General features: G+C 50.6%; 1 protein-coding gene across 2 annotated transcripts in view; it reads right to left on the minus strand.

The window, feature by feature from the left end:
- The window catches only part of KDM2A (lysine demethylase 2A), a 45494-nt gene that overhangs the window by 14842 nt on the left and 18627 nt on the right, over positions 1-12025 (minus strand). For both annotated transcript variants that reach the window (XM_083838969.1, XM_083838968.1), the window contains exons 5-13: positions 11071-11149; positions 9784-9830; positions 9225-9403; positions 7822-7928; positions 7148-7241; positions 5316-5469; positions 3281-3396; positions 1943-2069; positions 451-866 (exon numbers count right to left, since the gene is read on the minus strand). In XM_083838969.1, the coding sequence (XP_083695095.1) occupies positions 451-866; positions 1943-2069; positions 3281-3396; positions 5316-5469; positions 7148-7241; positions 7822-7928; positions 9225-9403; positions 9784-9830; positions 11071-11149 (1319 nt within the window). The remainder of the gene's footprint in view (positions 1-450; positions 867-1942; positions 2070-3280; positions 3397-5315; positions 5470-7147; positions 7242-7821; positions 7929-9224; positions 9404-9783; positions 9831-11070; positions 11150-12025) is intronic.

Consider the following 12025-nt stretch of genomic DNA (forward strand, 5'->3'; position numbering starts at 1 on the left):
AGATTCTCATGGAACCCAAGATCATACCCTGCAAAACACCCTAAGAAACAAGGCCAAATCCACCTGGGGCAAGGAAAGGGCTCAGTGTCCAGCAGCCTAAGGAGGCCAGAGCCAGAAGTGGAAACAAATCACACTGTAAACAAGCACTAACACTTGTAAGGGACACAGGCAAGGCCCAGAAGACTCTCGGCCACGTTGGCCAAGAGCAGTTATTGCTCCTGCTAGTCCCAACCCAAAATCCAAGCTAGGGCTGTCCGTCAGCATCAGCTGGTGTGACATTAGCCTCAGGTAGTGGAGGAAGAGGTGTGCGAGCCTGCAGACTCATCATCCCCTACACCAGGACTAGGTAAGTCCAGGGTCACCTTTCCACCTCTGATGCCACCGGGAAGCAGACACACCCTGGCAGTCCCGAGGAACGGCAGCACTCGTGGCTTCCTCATGCCTACATACCTTGACATCAGCGATGAGGGCGTCCTCATCTTCGATGCCAGTGGGAACACACTTCTTGTGCAGGGGGAGTGACTCGAGTTTGTCCACCAGGCAGCGCAGCCCCTCCAGCTCAAACTGCGTCAGGTGCACCCTCCTGCTCTTGCGTGGGCTGCCGCCGTGTGGGTCCCAGGCCTGGCCGTTTTGGGAGCCCCGGCTAGAGTTGGAAGAGTCCATAGACGGGCTCTTCTTCAGACCTGTCAGGCTGCTCCGACAGCTCCTGCCCAGTTCATCGTAGTCCACATTGGCACCATTGGCTACGGGGCTGGTAAGAACAGACCGCCTTGTGACTGGTCGCCTGGGTTCCTTCCCTGCTGCATCCTCCTCTTCCTCCTCCTCTTCCTCCATGTTCACTGAGTCTGAGGAGCTCAACTCCATATCTGCCATGAAAGAGTGAGAGAAAAGCACAGTGGCCGGTCACTTGGTCACAGCAGACATTTAGTTTCTAGAGGAATCCCCCCAGTCATTACAACAGCAGATACATGTGGGACAAGGCCAGAGAAAGGATGGGGCACACAGCTGCTAGTAAAGAACAGCTAAAACCCTTTCCCGTTCCCAGCTTGTTTTGTTGAAGGCCAGGCATGGGAAGCCTCACGAAGATGACATTAGAGCTGTATTTGGCTGGATTTGCTTAGGGATCTCCAGCCATCTGGTCCTGGGAGTGACTTGAGACCTCAATCCTGCCTTCATGATAGGAAACAGAGGACGTGGACTTGCTAGATGGCCATGAGGTCTCTGAGCCTGGTTGTGCATAATAAAGAAGCCTCCCCTAACACTAACAAAAGCTGGGAGCGATTTCTCCACATTCCCAAAGGGCTCTGTCTGTGAGGAGAGGTGCCCAGAAGTGGGTATTTACAGCGGAGGCAATCCAGCTCTCTCCCACTCTGGAGGGTCTCTGTAACAAATCATTTCTTGAACCACTGCATGGCCCGTCTGCATTGGCTGTAAAGCCAAATAATCCTTTTGCGAGAGACCCCCTTGATAATAAACTTCTGACATAGCTCTTCAAACTCTGCATGCAGGAAAGCCCTGATCAGCAAGAGAGCCTTAAAGCCCTGCAGCCCACAGCAAACCGCGGTTACTGCTGCTATCCTCCCCCTCTTCTGTTAAAGGTTTTTTGTGTACCAGCAAGGCCAGGAACTCGTGTGCTGGTTTTGCAGCTGAAAGGAACCTGTTGCAATGGCAAAGGAGGAAGCAGCAGTCTGGCTAGTTTTAACTTCTTGCTCAAAAGAAAAAAAAAAAAAACAGAAAACCACACAACCTTCGGCGAGTCTGCAATGCCCTCTGATTGTTCAGCAGAGCAGACATGGAAAAGAGAGGAAATACCCGAAGAAACCACCTCGTGAAATTGAAGAAGTGATAGTCCCTTGTTCTTCCCACATAACCCTCCCTGCCTACCACACGGCTGAGCCAGGCAGGGCCCGCAGGGCCGTGCGAGGAAGGAACAGGGGCTCACCCATGCTGAGCGATTCCTTCTGGAAGTCCTTGGTCAGATGTGAGCGGCTGGTGATACAGTAGACGTAGCGCTCCAGCACGTACCAGCACATCTCGTAATAGAAGGGATAACGAAACTTGTTTGGGACCTGCAAAAGAGGGAAGGGGAAGGGGATCAGTTCAGGCCGGCTTCTCCACAGGGCTGCTCGGAAACCGCTCTGGCTGCCCTGAACCAGACCAATCCCCTCCTGAGAGGCAGGAAATGCACGTACACATGTAACAGCATCATTCCTGCTTCTGGCAGCCTCATGTAATTCTCCTTGTGGAAGGAGAGCAGAGACCAGGTACTTCTCACTTGTAAGCCACTAACATTTTGTTTGCCTGTTAGGGTCGCAGCTCTTCACCGTGCTTCCCCCACAGACCTCCTTCGCATTAGTGCAGGACAACAGCAGGTGCCACAAGAGGCTTCAGTTGAAGGTAAAGGTTCAAGCCCTCTTCCCAAGCCACAGCACAGCATCTGACAGTACATGTACGCGGAAAGGGAAAGGGATGGTCTATTGCAAGAGGAGTTGTCAGCTCTCTGCTAGACAGTGGGGCCACCAGGACTCTGTCACATCAGTGCTGGCAATTCACACGGAGGCAGATGTCCCTGACCCTGCTGCCTGCCTTGCACCCTCCTGAGGCTACACTGCCCGGGGTGGAGCAGGCACACAGTCCATCCTCCTGTGTCTTGGCTCCTTTGAATATTGGCTTGGCATTTGAGTGCTAACCCACAAGTCCTGCCTGCTGCAGCACCTTGAACCTTTTCAGAGAGGCCGGTCTGTCATAGCCCAGGTGCATCCTGAGGCTTCTCTGCGGGTGCCGAGGGCTGCAGGACCCATGCCTCCCCAAGGAGCAAGGGAAAGCACCCACTTGTCAGCCGCGTTCTTGGCTCAAGACCTCAGGAAGCCTTTCACTTCAGTCATTTTTACCACATCAAGGTCTAGGATCAATGCCAAACAGGAGCAGAAGGCAACTGGGTAAGGGAAGAGGCAAGGTCTGCTGGATGCATTCCCACGACCATGCTGCTGCCTTCTTCTCTTGCTGCCTTGCCTGGGGAGATTCCCATCACACTCCCTGCGAGGTTTCCTAGTGTCAGACTGGAGGCAGCATGAAGGAAATAACATCCTTAGTGCGAGCTGCAGGCTGTCCCTCACCCAGGCTCCTGCCCATACATTTAGCAGGCTGTGACGTCTCGTTTAAGAACAGCTGGAGTTCGAGCAGTTTGTCACGGGGGGAGACGCAAGCAGCCTGCCTGCACTGTTCCTGGCTGCACCCTCCCTGCCATCCCAGGAGGCCAGGTCCTCTCAGCTCTCCTTACCCGCGTGCGGTCTTCGATGCTGTAGATCCGGAGCTGCATAGGGATGTTGAAGCTGTGCAAGAAGTTGCCTCCAAAAACCAACGTGTCCATGGGAGTGTACACAGCATGGATCCAACCTTGGGGAGAAAGAGTTTGAAGAGTCCTTCTGAGCAATTAGGTAAGGACAAAGTCTCACAAGTGTACCCCTACTAATTCAATTCCTTTGCAATCTCTTATGAACTCTGATCTTCAGAGAAGGGCTCTCAAACTGCACAACCTCCATGCTACCCAGCTAAGTCTACTCTGATAGATACACCCTTAAACTACTCCTACACCTAGGGTAGCTGCTAGCACACAGACTAGCTACTGACCCCACACACATCAGCCAGTACAAGTGGCAGCGGGAGGCAAGGATGGGACCGCTTAGATCCCAGCTCTTTGAGGGCTGATGTTGCTGTGTTACCACAATGATGTGCACTCCTCCTGAAGCATCACTGCCGAATTAATACTCGGCTCACTTTACCCACCTATGAGCTAAAGACAGACTTGTATTTAGGCACTTAAATACGTCTGTGGACCTGGCCTCACATCTTCCCATGGTAGTAAGTGTGTCAGTATCTACCTCCTGTCCACAGCTTTTTGTCACCCTGTTGTCTCTGCAAAGTTGCTTCCTGGTTGCATTAGGCCTAATAACACCAGCAGCGAGGAGAACAGTTTTCCTAAGTTTGTTGAACAATTCAAAAAACAATAAAAAACCTCTTATTTCAAAGACTAAGCAATCCAGGCAAGCCCAACATTCTGTAGATTCCAGCACGGCTTTCCTTAGAGCAAGGCCACTCGATTCAAAAGAAGTTCACGGTACCATGACTCAAATGAGTAACTCGTGCAATCCCTGGTGTTTTCTCTTCCTGGTCCTGCTGTAAGCTACAGGAGTATGCATGTACAACACAACTTATTCCTGCACTGCAGGAAACAGCAGGTTACACCGTTCTTTGCCATCAGAGAGCCTTATGGAAGAAATTTTTATGAAGCAGTTTTATCAGAAGCCTTGAAAAGGGTCCCATAATCCTTCTACTTGCAAGGGAGTATTCCCTAGCGCAAGCACAACATTTTACAGACATCCCAGGTCCAAATCACAGGTCCTGAAAGGCTGTGAGCCAGTCCTTGTGAACAACCCAGTTTGGGCTGCTGTTCCACCCACCGCATTGCTTCTGCTTTGCTGCTTTCTAGCACAGCACCGCACTAATTGTGCAAACAAGACACTGTTGATGCCCTCCAATTCATTCTGCTTGCTTAACCAAGTTAGGCTAAAGATTTCCCTTAACTTCCTTTAGCAAACTATGACCACAATGGAGGGATCTCCCAGGGAAAGAGCCAGGACCAGTGTTCTGCTTCTTTCCCTGGACCCGTCTGCTCAGAGCTTTGAAAGTGTTCCCACTCCCAACCTCAAAGTCTCCTTGCTCAAGCCTTCTGCTGTTACCTGCAAGTCTCTCCATAATACAGCTTCCCAGCTCCCTATCAGGTTTCAGAATTTTCCAACATCCACTTCTAGCTCTATGTTTTCCATTTCTCCCGTCTCCAGTACTCCAGACTGCCATCATCTTTCCTTGCGTCCAGAGCAGTCACCTCATTCCCTAAACACACACACTGGCTCTCTTCTCTTTCTTGCTTCACAACTTGAAAATAACTCTGCAGAGATTTCACAAGAGAGACAGGAAGTAGAGGAGCTGTGCTGTCTTGGGCCAGCCTCTATCATCAGCGTGCACTGCTCTGCATGTCAGCATGATGGGCCCTGGGAAAGCCTCCTTTAGTAACTGATCAAGCATGATGTGAGCCAGATGGAGTTTTCTGGTCACTTGGGTGGAATCCACAGTGCCATATCAACCATGGTTTGGGAGCCAACAAGCAAGTGGACAGAGCCACGTAACATCTCCCTGTTACTCACGAAGGAGAAAGCTAAATTCTGCCTGTTCCGATTCAGCTTGTGTCCCAGGAGTTTCAGCCTCTTGCCACAACCCTGGCAAAAGCCAGGATGCAACTGCCCACCCTACTGTACCTGAGGGGATGACAAATGTGTAGCCCTGCTTGAGCTCGATGCGCTGGCACTCTGACACTCTGTCCCCAAGAAAAATGTCACCCTGCTTTCCTGAGAGAAGCCAGTTTTCGTAGAGCTCCAGGTTCTGGGGTGTAGGAGGGATCAACCAGAATATCTGCAAGCAAAGAAAATACATATATGTAAATCACTGCACTGACCATCCCCTGCTTCTTCCTGATCTGTCCTGCTCCCTCTCCAGGTACCCAAACATCTTCCTCTCCCCACCCCCAGAGGATGCAAACCTGCAGAAATCCCCAGTCAACTGACCTAACGGCTGTCCCATCTGAGAGGACAAGCCACTGAACAAGGGCCTTCCCAACTTGATGCACCGAGCATCACACCTATACCAAGCTTGGGATGTCCTGTAAGGTGTTATTTGCAAAGACAGTGTTGATATATGTAAAACCCACTGACGACAGAGTACTTGGAAAGAAAGGATATATTTACCTGCACCTTTCTGAATGCTACCATGTTATTCAGAGCCAACTGAACTAGAGATTTGCATGTGTGTCTCCATGTTGTACAGATGAGCAAGTAGATATCCATCCCCCCCAGCTAGGCTCTTCAGAGACTGTTAGCCCATCTTTTGAGGAAAATCACTGGAGCCACAAACTATCAGAATCACTGGGGAGCCTGGCAGCTACATCTCCTTTGCAAGATGTGGGTGAAAAGCCCAGATTATTTAAGTGGGGCAGAGCTTGTTGCCTTCCCTCAACCTAGACTAAGTCAGTGGAGAAAGTGGAGAAAGATGGGATGAAATAATTGCCCAGGAGTTGTCCTTGTAGTCCAAGTTTCATCCTAGAAATCTGTCCTCACTGACTGCAGAGGGAGCCCCTCCAGCCGGACAGTTCCCTCTTAGCAGTTAAAATTGAAAGGGCTCCCTACCATGACGGCTGTCCAAGGCTCTTTCTCAGAGCATGTCCAGCCACCAAGGGCCCAAAGCCAGAGGAAGCCTTCTTTCCTTCCTGGGTCACTGATGAATTCAACCCTAGATGGCTAATGGTTTTAACCGTAAATCCTGAGGTCTCTTCCACTTGCTCACAAGGGCTGAGTTTAGGAGCTGGTTGCATTTCAAAGGGCAACAGAGGTGAGGTCTGCCTTCGGTAAATTCTGCATTACATGGTATTTTCCTCTGCATTAGCTTTTGTTAATAATGCCAAGCTGAGCTACCATCATAGTTTGCTGCTCTGAATGCACCACTTCAAACAAACTGCTGAATCTGATCCACTGCTACCCTGAGCAGCGGTGCAGTTTCCTTAACAGCTGCACTGCTGACAACCGCAGTTAACAAAAACTTAAATACAAGCTTCTCCACGCTATTACAGTGGTAATGCCAAAGCCCAGACTAAATCTGTGATAACGGCACATCCACACAACAGCAATTGGAAGGGATGTTCTCCCAGCAAGGATGTGATGTTGGTCATGTTTCATTCTCTGAACATGATTGTGCTCTCTAGGGCAACTGAAGCACTAGCAAGTGACTTACTTGTGCTAGCTAGCCAGCCCCTTCACTGTTATAGCACTGAACTGCTACAGATCTGTTTTCTGAAAGTTAAGAGAACAGATTTAACACCCCAGCTGTAAGGGGAGCTTAAGGTGCAATTCACCCTGCCTAAGGGCAGGTGGGAGGACTGGCACCTTCCCAGTTCCCCTTCCAGATGGACTTCCTCCAAGGCAGGCACCAGTACAACACACAGCTGGGTGAGGAACACCCATGCAGAGAAATCCCTGCACAATTCTAACTGGAAGTCACCCATCACAGAGCAAATGCTGCACACAGATGAAGTCTGTACCTTTCCTCCTCGGTGGATATGGTACCACACAGAAGTACCACCGAAGTCCACGTGGAAATCTGTGTAGCAGCCCTTGACACTCATCAGACAGTACCTGGTGGAAAGCAAGACAACAATAAGGTGTAAATGGGAGGTGACCCATTGTTCTAAACAGATGCAGTGTATTCAAAGTGAATGGACTGCCTAAACCCAGGCCAATAGCTCGGTGCAGTGCCAGCAATTAATCACTGCAGTGCTAAGCACTTTAGGTGCAAGGAGGTGATGGATTGCAGGAGAGCTCACTTCGCATTTCTATCACATCCTCTCAAAAAGATCTAGTCCAGGCAAGAGGAGAGCTTCCATACTCATATACCCAGCAGCTCTAGAAACCCCCAAGCCACAGGTCTGGCCTACACCTACACCTAGCAGCTCCAACAACTCCAGATGCCTCCAGGTGGTGAGCACCAAGAATTTCCCCGAAGCACAGAAAGCTCCTGGAGGTGACGTGACTGCCCTTCTACACAGCATTTGGCAAGGACTTAAATAACTAATTGCAGATGTCACCCACTGAAATAAACAGGGGGAACGTTCCTCCCACTTCCCCTTGGAACAAACTGCTTCTCCCTTGGGCTGTTTTCTTGCAAGAGATCCTGAGCTGTGCCAGCGGTGGCAGGCAGCAAAAGCAAGTCACTTACTTTTGCACCTTCGGATACTGCATCTCCAGGATAGCATTCGTGGACTCTGTCTGACTCTCCTTCAGGTGTCTGGGCCACATGTTATCAACCCAGTCAATCAAATCCACCTGCAGCAGAAAGGTGGGAGACATGAGTACGGTTAAAAAAAAGGGCACAGTACCCCTGCAATGGACATACCTAAACCATTGCACTGCTGTGCAGAGATTACCAGAAAACCCAGTTCAGAGCAGGCCCCCAACAAACTACGGGAGCAAGGAAGGGACAGAGGGCCTGGTGTTACTTGAATGGCCATGATACTCCCATTTTAGCTCTTGCACACCCCAGCAACCTTTCCTGTTCCACTGGTGCAATGCTGCACATAAAGCATTTGGGACCAGCTGTTCTGACTCTGGTGAGCCTCTGAATTCACACAGGCAGCCAACACTGCAGCAAGATCCCAAGCATGGTACCAGGATGCTGCTCTTCTACTTGGGGGTCAGCCAGGAAATGCTATGCACTGGTCTTACACAAAACACACGCTGGGCAGCATCTGCCAAGGTGGGCTTCAACTCACTAAGTTTCAGGAGAGCCAGAGCCTGCAGAGATGTCCAGGCTCCCTCTGCAGTTAACAGAGAGAAACAAATGGCCCTACAGAGCTGCCTGTTCCTCTCTACTGACCGTGAAGGATTTCAGGATGTCCATCTTGGACATCCCACCTTTCACACTTCAGTAGGAGCTGCTGATTCCTTCCCCTGCCAGACAGCCAGCCTGCTGCCCCCCTTTCCAGGGCAGCCCCAGTCTGGGCCTCCTCTGCCTTCAGAGACTTCAGCCCTTTGCATCAGCAGCACTCCCTGCCATCTTGTGGATCTTGTTGGAGTCTATGCAGCTGAACACAGGGGTGCTGTCCTAACGGGACTGTGGTTTCCAAACACCAAGCCAGCCACAAAGCTTAACTGGCACCCAGGATTTTCCTGTTCTCTCAAAACGCAGCAAGTATCGCCAAGCCCTGCTGTCTGGTTTAGACCCAGCTGGAGTTTCACACCTAGCCAAGGCACCAGGACAAGCTACCCCTGCCCTACACCTCTCTGACCACAAGGGAGCTGATCCCTGTGGTAGGAGGCAAGAGGGAGCTCTGCACCAAGCCTCAGAGCAGTACGAGGCACAGGCACCTGACCATGGCCACTACAGTTGAGGCAAAGCAGCCCCAGCCTGACTGTGATATCGGCTGCATCTGCTGATCTAAGTCAAACACAGAACCAGCTCCAGCAGCTTCCAGAGTGCAGCAGGGGCATCCCTGGCTGAGCCCATACATGCTATGAGCAGCTCCTCTCCTGCTGCACTCAAGCATCAGGCTGCGCCTTTACTGCAGAGAACCACAAGCATGAGGGAAGGGACATCCCTGCAGAAGGAAGAGCCGTACTGACCGTAGCAGGTCTCTGCACCAGGTTCTCCAGTTTGGTGTGGCTGAACTCCAGACTGATGACATTGTAAAGTTTCTCCCGCTCGGCCTCAGGTGTTTCGTAGTAGCGTGCCCACTGTGCCATGGACATCTCTATGTCCCTCTGCGTGTTCACATCCATGACATCCACCATCCGTCGGCTCCCTGCCAGAACAGACAGATGTCACTGGAACCATCTCTGTGCACAACAGGCCACCCAGAAGAGAAGCTCTAGGAGACACGGGTCCTTCCTCAAAGAACCCACCCACACACATGTGCGACGTCTTGGCCTCTCCCATAACTTCATCTTCTTCCATACCTACATCGAAACAGAAACTGCTTCAGGTCAAACTAGACTCCTCAAGCAGGTAAGAGCTGTGATCCGCTGGCAAAGGACAGCTCATGTTCAACCAGCTGCACACTGGGGGAGCCACAAAACCAGACTTCTAGCTTTGATACACCCGATGACTCCCAACTTCTCCCTGTCTGCCCAGGGCGCAACTCAGGCATACTGTGGTGGTCCCCGAACAACAGGAGACACTTACCGACGCACAGCCGCACATCATTCACGCTGAAGTCCGGATCTGGCATCCTGCAGGACAAACACCTTGCTAAAAAAATCATGAAGTGCTTCTGGTTGCAGACCATTCCCAGCTGTAACCCCACATTGGCACGCTGCTGCTTTTTGCCTCTTGGGTGTAGGCGAAGACATGGCTAAGGATCCATGCATCTATATCTCTGGGGGCACAAGTTTGGCTGAAGCACTGGGCCCAGCTTCTGGCTAGCGAAGCAGGAGTGATTTGGGAATTGGATATAACATCTCCAGAGTACAGTGACTGCTGGTAAATGAGTAAACAGGCCTTGAGCTAAGAAATCCTAGCTCTCATTTTAAAGGCTTTAAAGGCAAAGGACATAGCTAAATCAGGAGAAACAGTATATTTCACTGACACAACATAACTAGTCTAACTTATCTGCACAAACACCACTATCACAAGCAGAAAGGGCAGGCACCTGTTCAAGCAGTTCTAGACCCAGAAAAATAACCAAAAGCTTGGGAGAATCCAGTTTTACCCACACTGGAATCCCCGGTACCAAACACGTACCCTCCCAAGTCTGAGCCTGGCACAATTTGCTAATTCACCAGATTACAGTACATCCTGCACTGCCCATCCTCTCGTAGCCAGTCTCTGAAGTTAACAGTAACACTGCTGATACTGGCTCTGACAAAGTTTGCTAGAACTAATTTATACCTCCAGCTTCTCAGCTATAATGTTTTGATATAGTATTATTTGCCTTAAAACTATATCTCCTTCCCATATTGTATTTATATAAACACCATTAATGCAAAATTTTCCATCAGTACAGCTTTACTCTCAAAGCAGTAAGCCTTAACTGACATACTGAAGCAAGAGAGAGACAGCAGTTTAGTAGTAAAACATGTTGGGCAGACCAAGTCTGACTTCTCAAAAATGCCAGATATAGTACAAATTGCTGAACTATCTGGTAATATTTGCCTATATTATCAGGCAAAAAACCAAAGCCAGATACTGCATCAGAGCAGTAATAGGACCTGCCAGGCATTCATTTGAACTGCGATCACCTACAGCCAATTCAGTCCTCTCATTTTAAGCCCAAACAGACTAGCAAGAATAAGATATGCGAGACGGAAGATGCTTTCCTCTGCTCACTCCACAACAATGCGGACAGGACACGGTCACATCAGCTTGGCAGAGCACAGATCCAGCTACCAGGATCAGATCCCCCACAACATGGAGACAGGCAAGAAGTCGGGCCGGAGTCACCCACCCATCACTCTTTGCCCTGACACTTACTTTATCCCCAAGCCATCAGAGCTCCTGAAGATGAGAGGGTCTCTCAGGCCACCCCGCTGGATGTATTCAACTGTGAAGTCTGGTGTGAAGGGAAAAGAAGAGGGAAGGTGTTAGAAGAGACTCCTACAGAGTATTATACACAAAATGAGGTTAGGCAGGACCTCTGGTGATCTCTTGTCCAACTCTGCTCCCAGCAAACTAACTTCAGACTTGGATCAGACTGTTCAGGGCCCTGTCCAGCTGAAATCTGAAAACCTCCTCACACCTGTGGCACTGCTAGCCAGTGAGAGAGCCCTGTCCCTTGTCATTTCTGCACTCCTGCAGAGATCCTGGAACTCCTTTGCAGCAGTTCTGTAAGCAGCATGGTGTTTGCTGCTGACAGACCTTAGACAGGGCCCCCCTGGAGGGGGCGGGGGGGACTTGCTCCAACAGGCTGGGCCAGACAGGGGAACAGCATGGGTTTCTGGTCCTCACTTCCACAAGAAACTCACAGCAGAGCAAGAGCTCACCCTCATGGTAAATCGTCACGAGGGCTTGCACTGGTTACACAATGAAAAGACATCCCACTGAGCCATGTGCATGGTGAAAAGCAAGCGGGGAGATCCCCCACACTCTTTGAGTTAAGCATCTAGCAGACACGTGGCTGCAATTACAGGTGCTGACCCAGGCGAAACCCCTCGCTCCTGGCTGCCATGTGTCCCAGCAAGCCCACAGCACTGCAGAACAGCTCGCTGCTCTCCAGACTGAGCAGCTTCCGTGCCATTTCCCATGTACACTCCCTATTACCAACTTTCCTGGCTGAAGGGCTTAGCGGGCTTGAGCCAAACCTTCACCAATATGCTCCACATTGCCTTCAAGCTTCTTGGGGACTGCTGCAGGACTTGCAGGGGAGCAGGCATAAATGTTACCGCCTCCTCTGCTCTACTTGGGTTATGCAAGTAAAGCAGTTCACAGC

Source organism: Anser anser (assembly GCF_964211835.1).
Source record: "Anser anser genome assembly, chromosome: 5".
NCBI lineage: Eukaryota > Metazoa > Chordata > Aves > Anseriformes > Anatidae > Anser > Anser anser.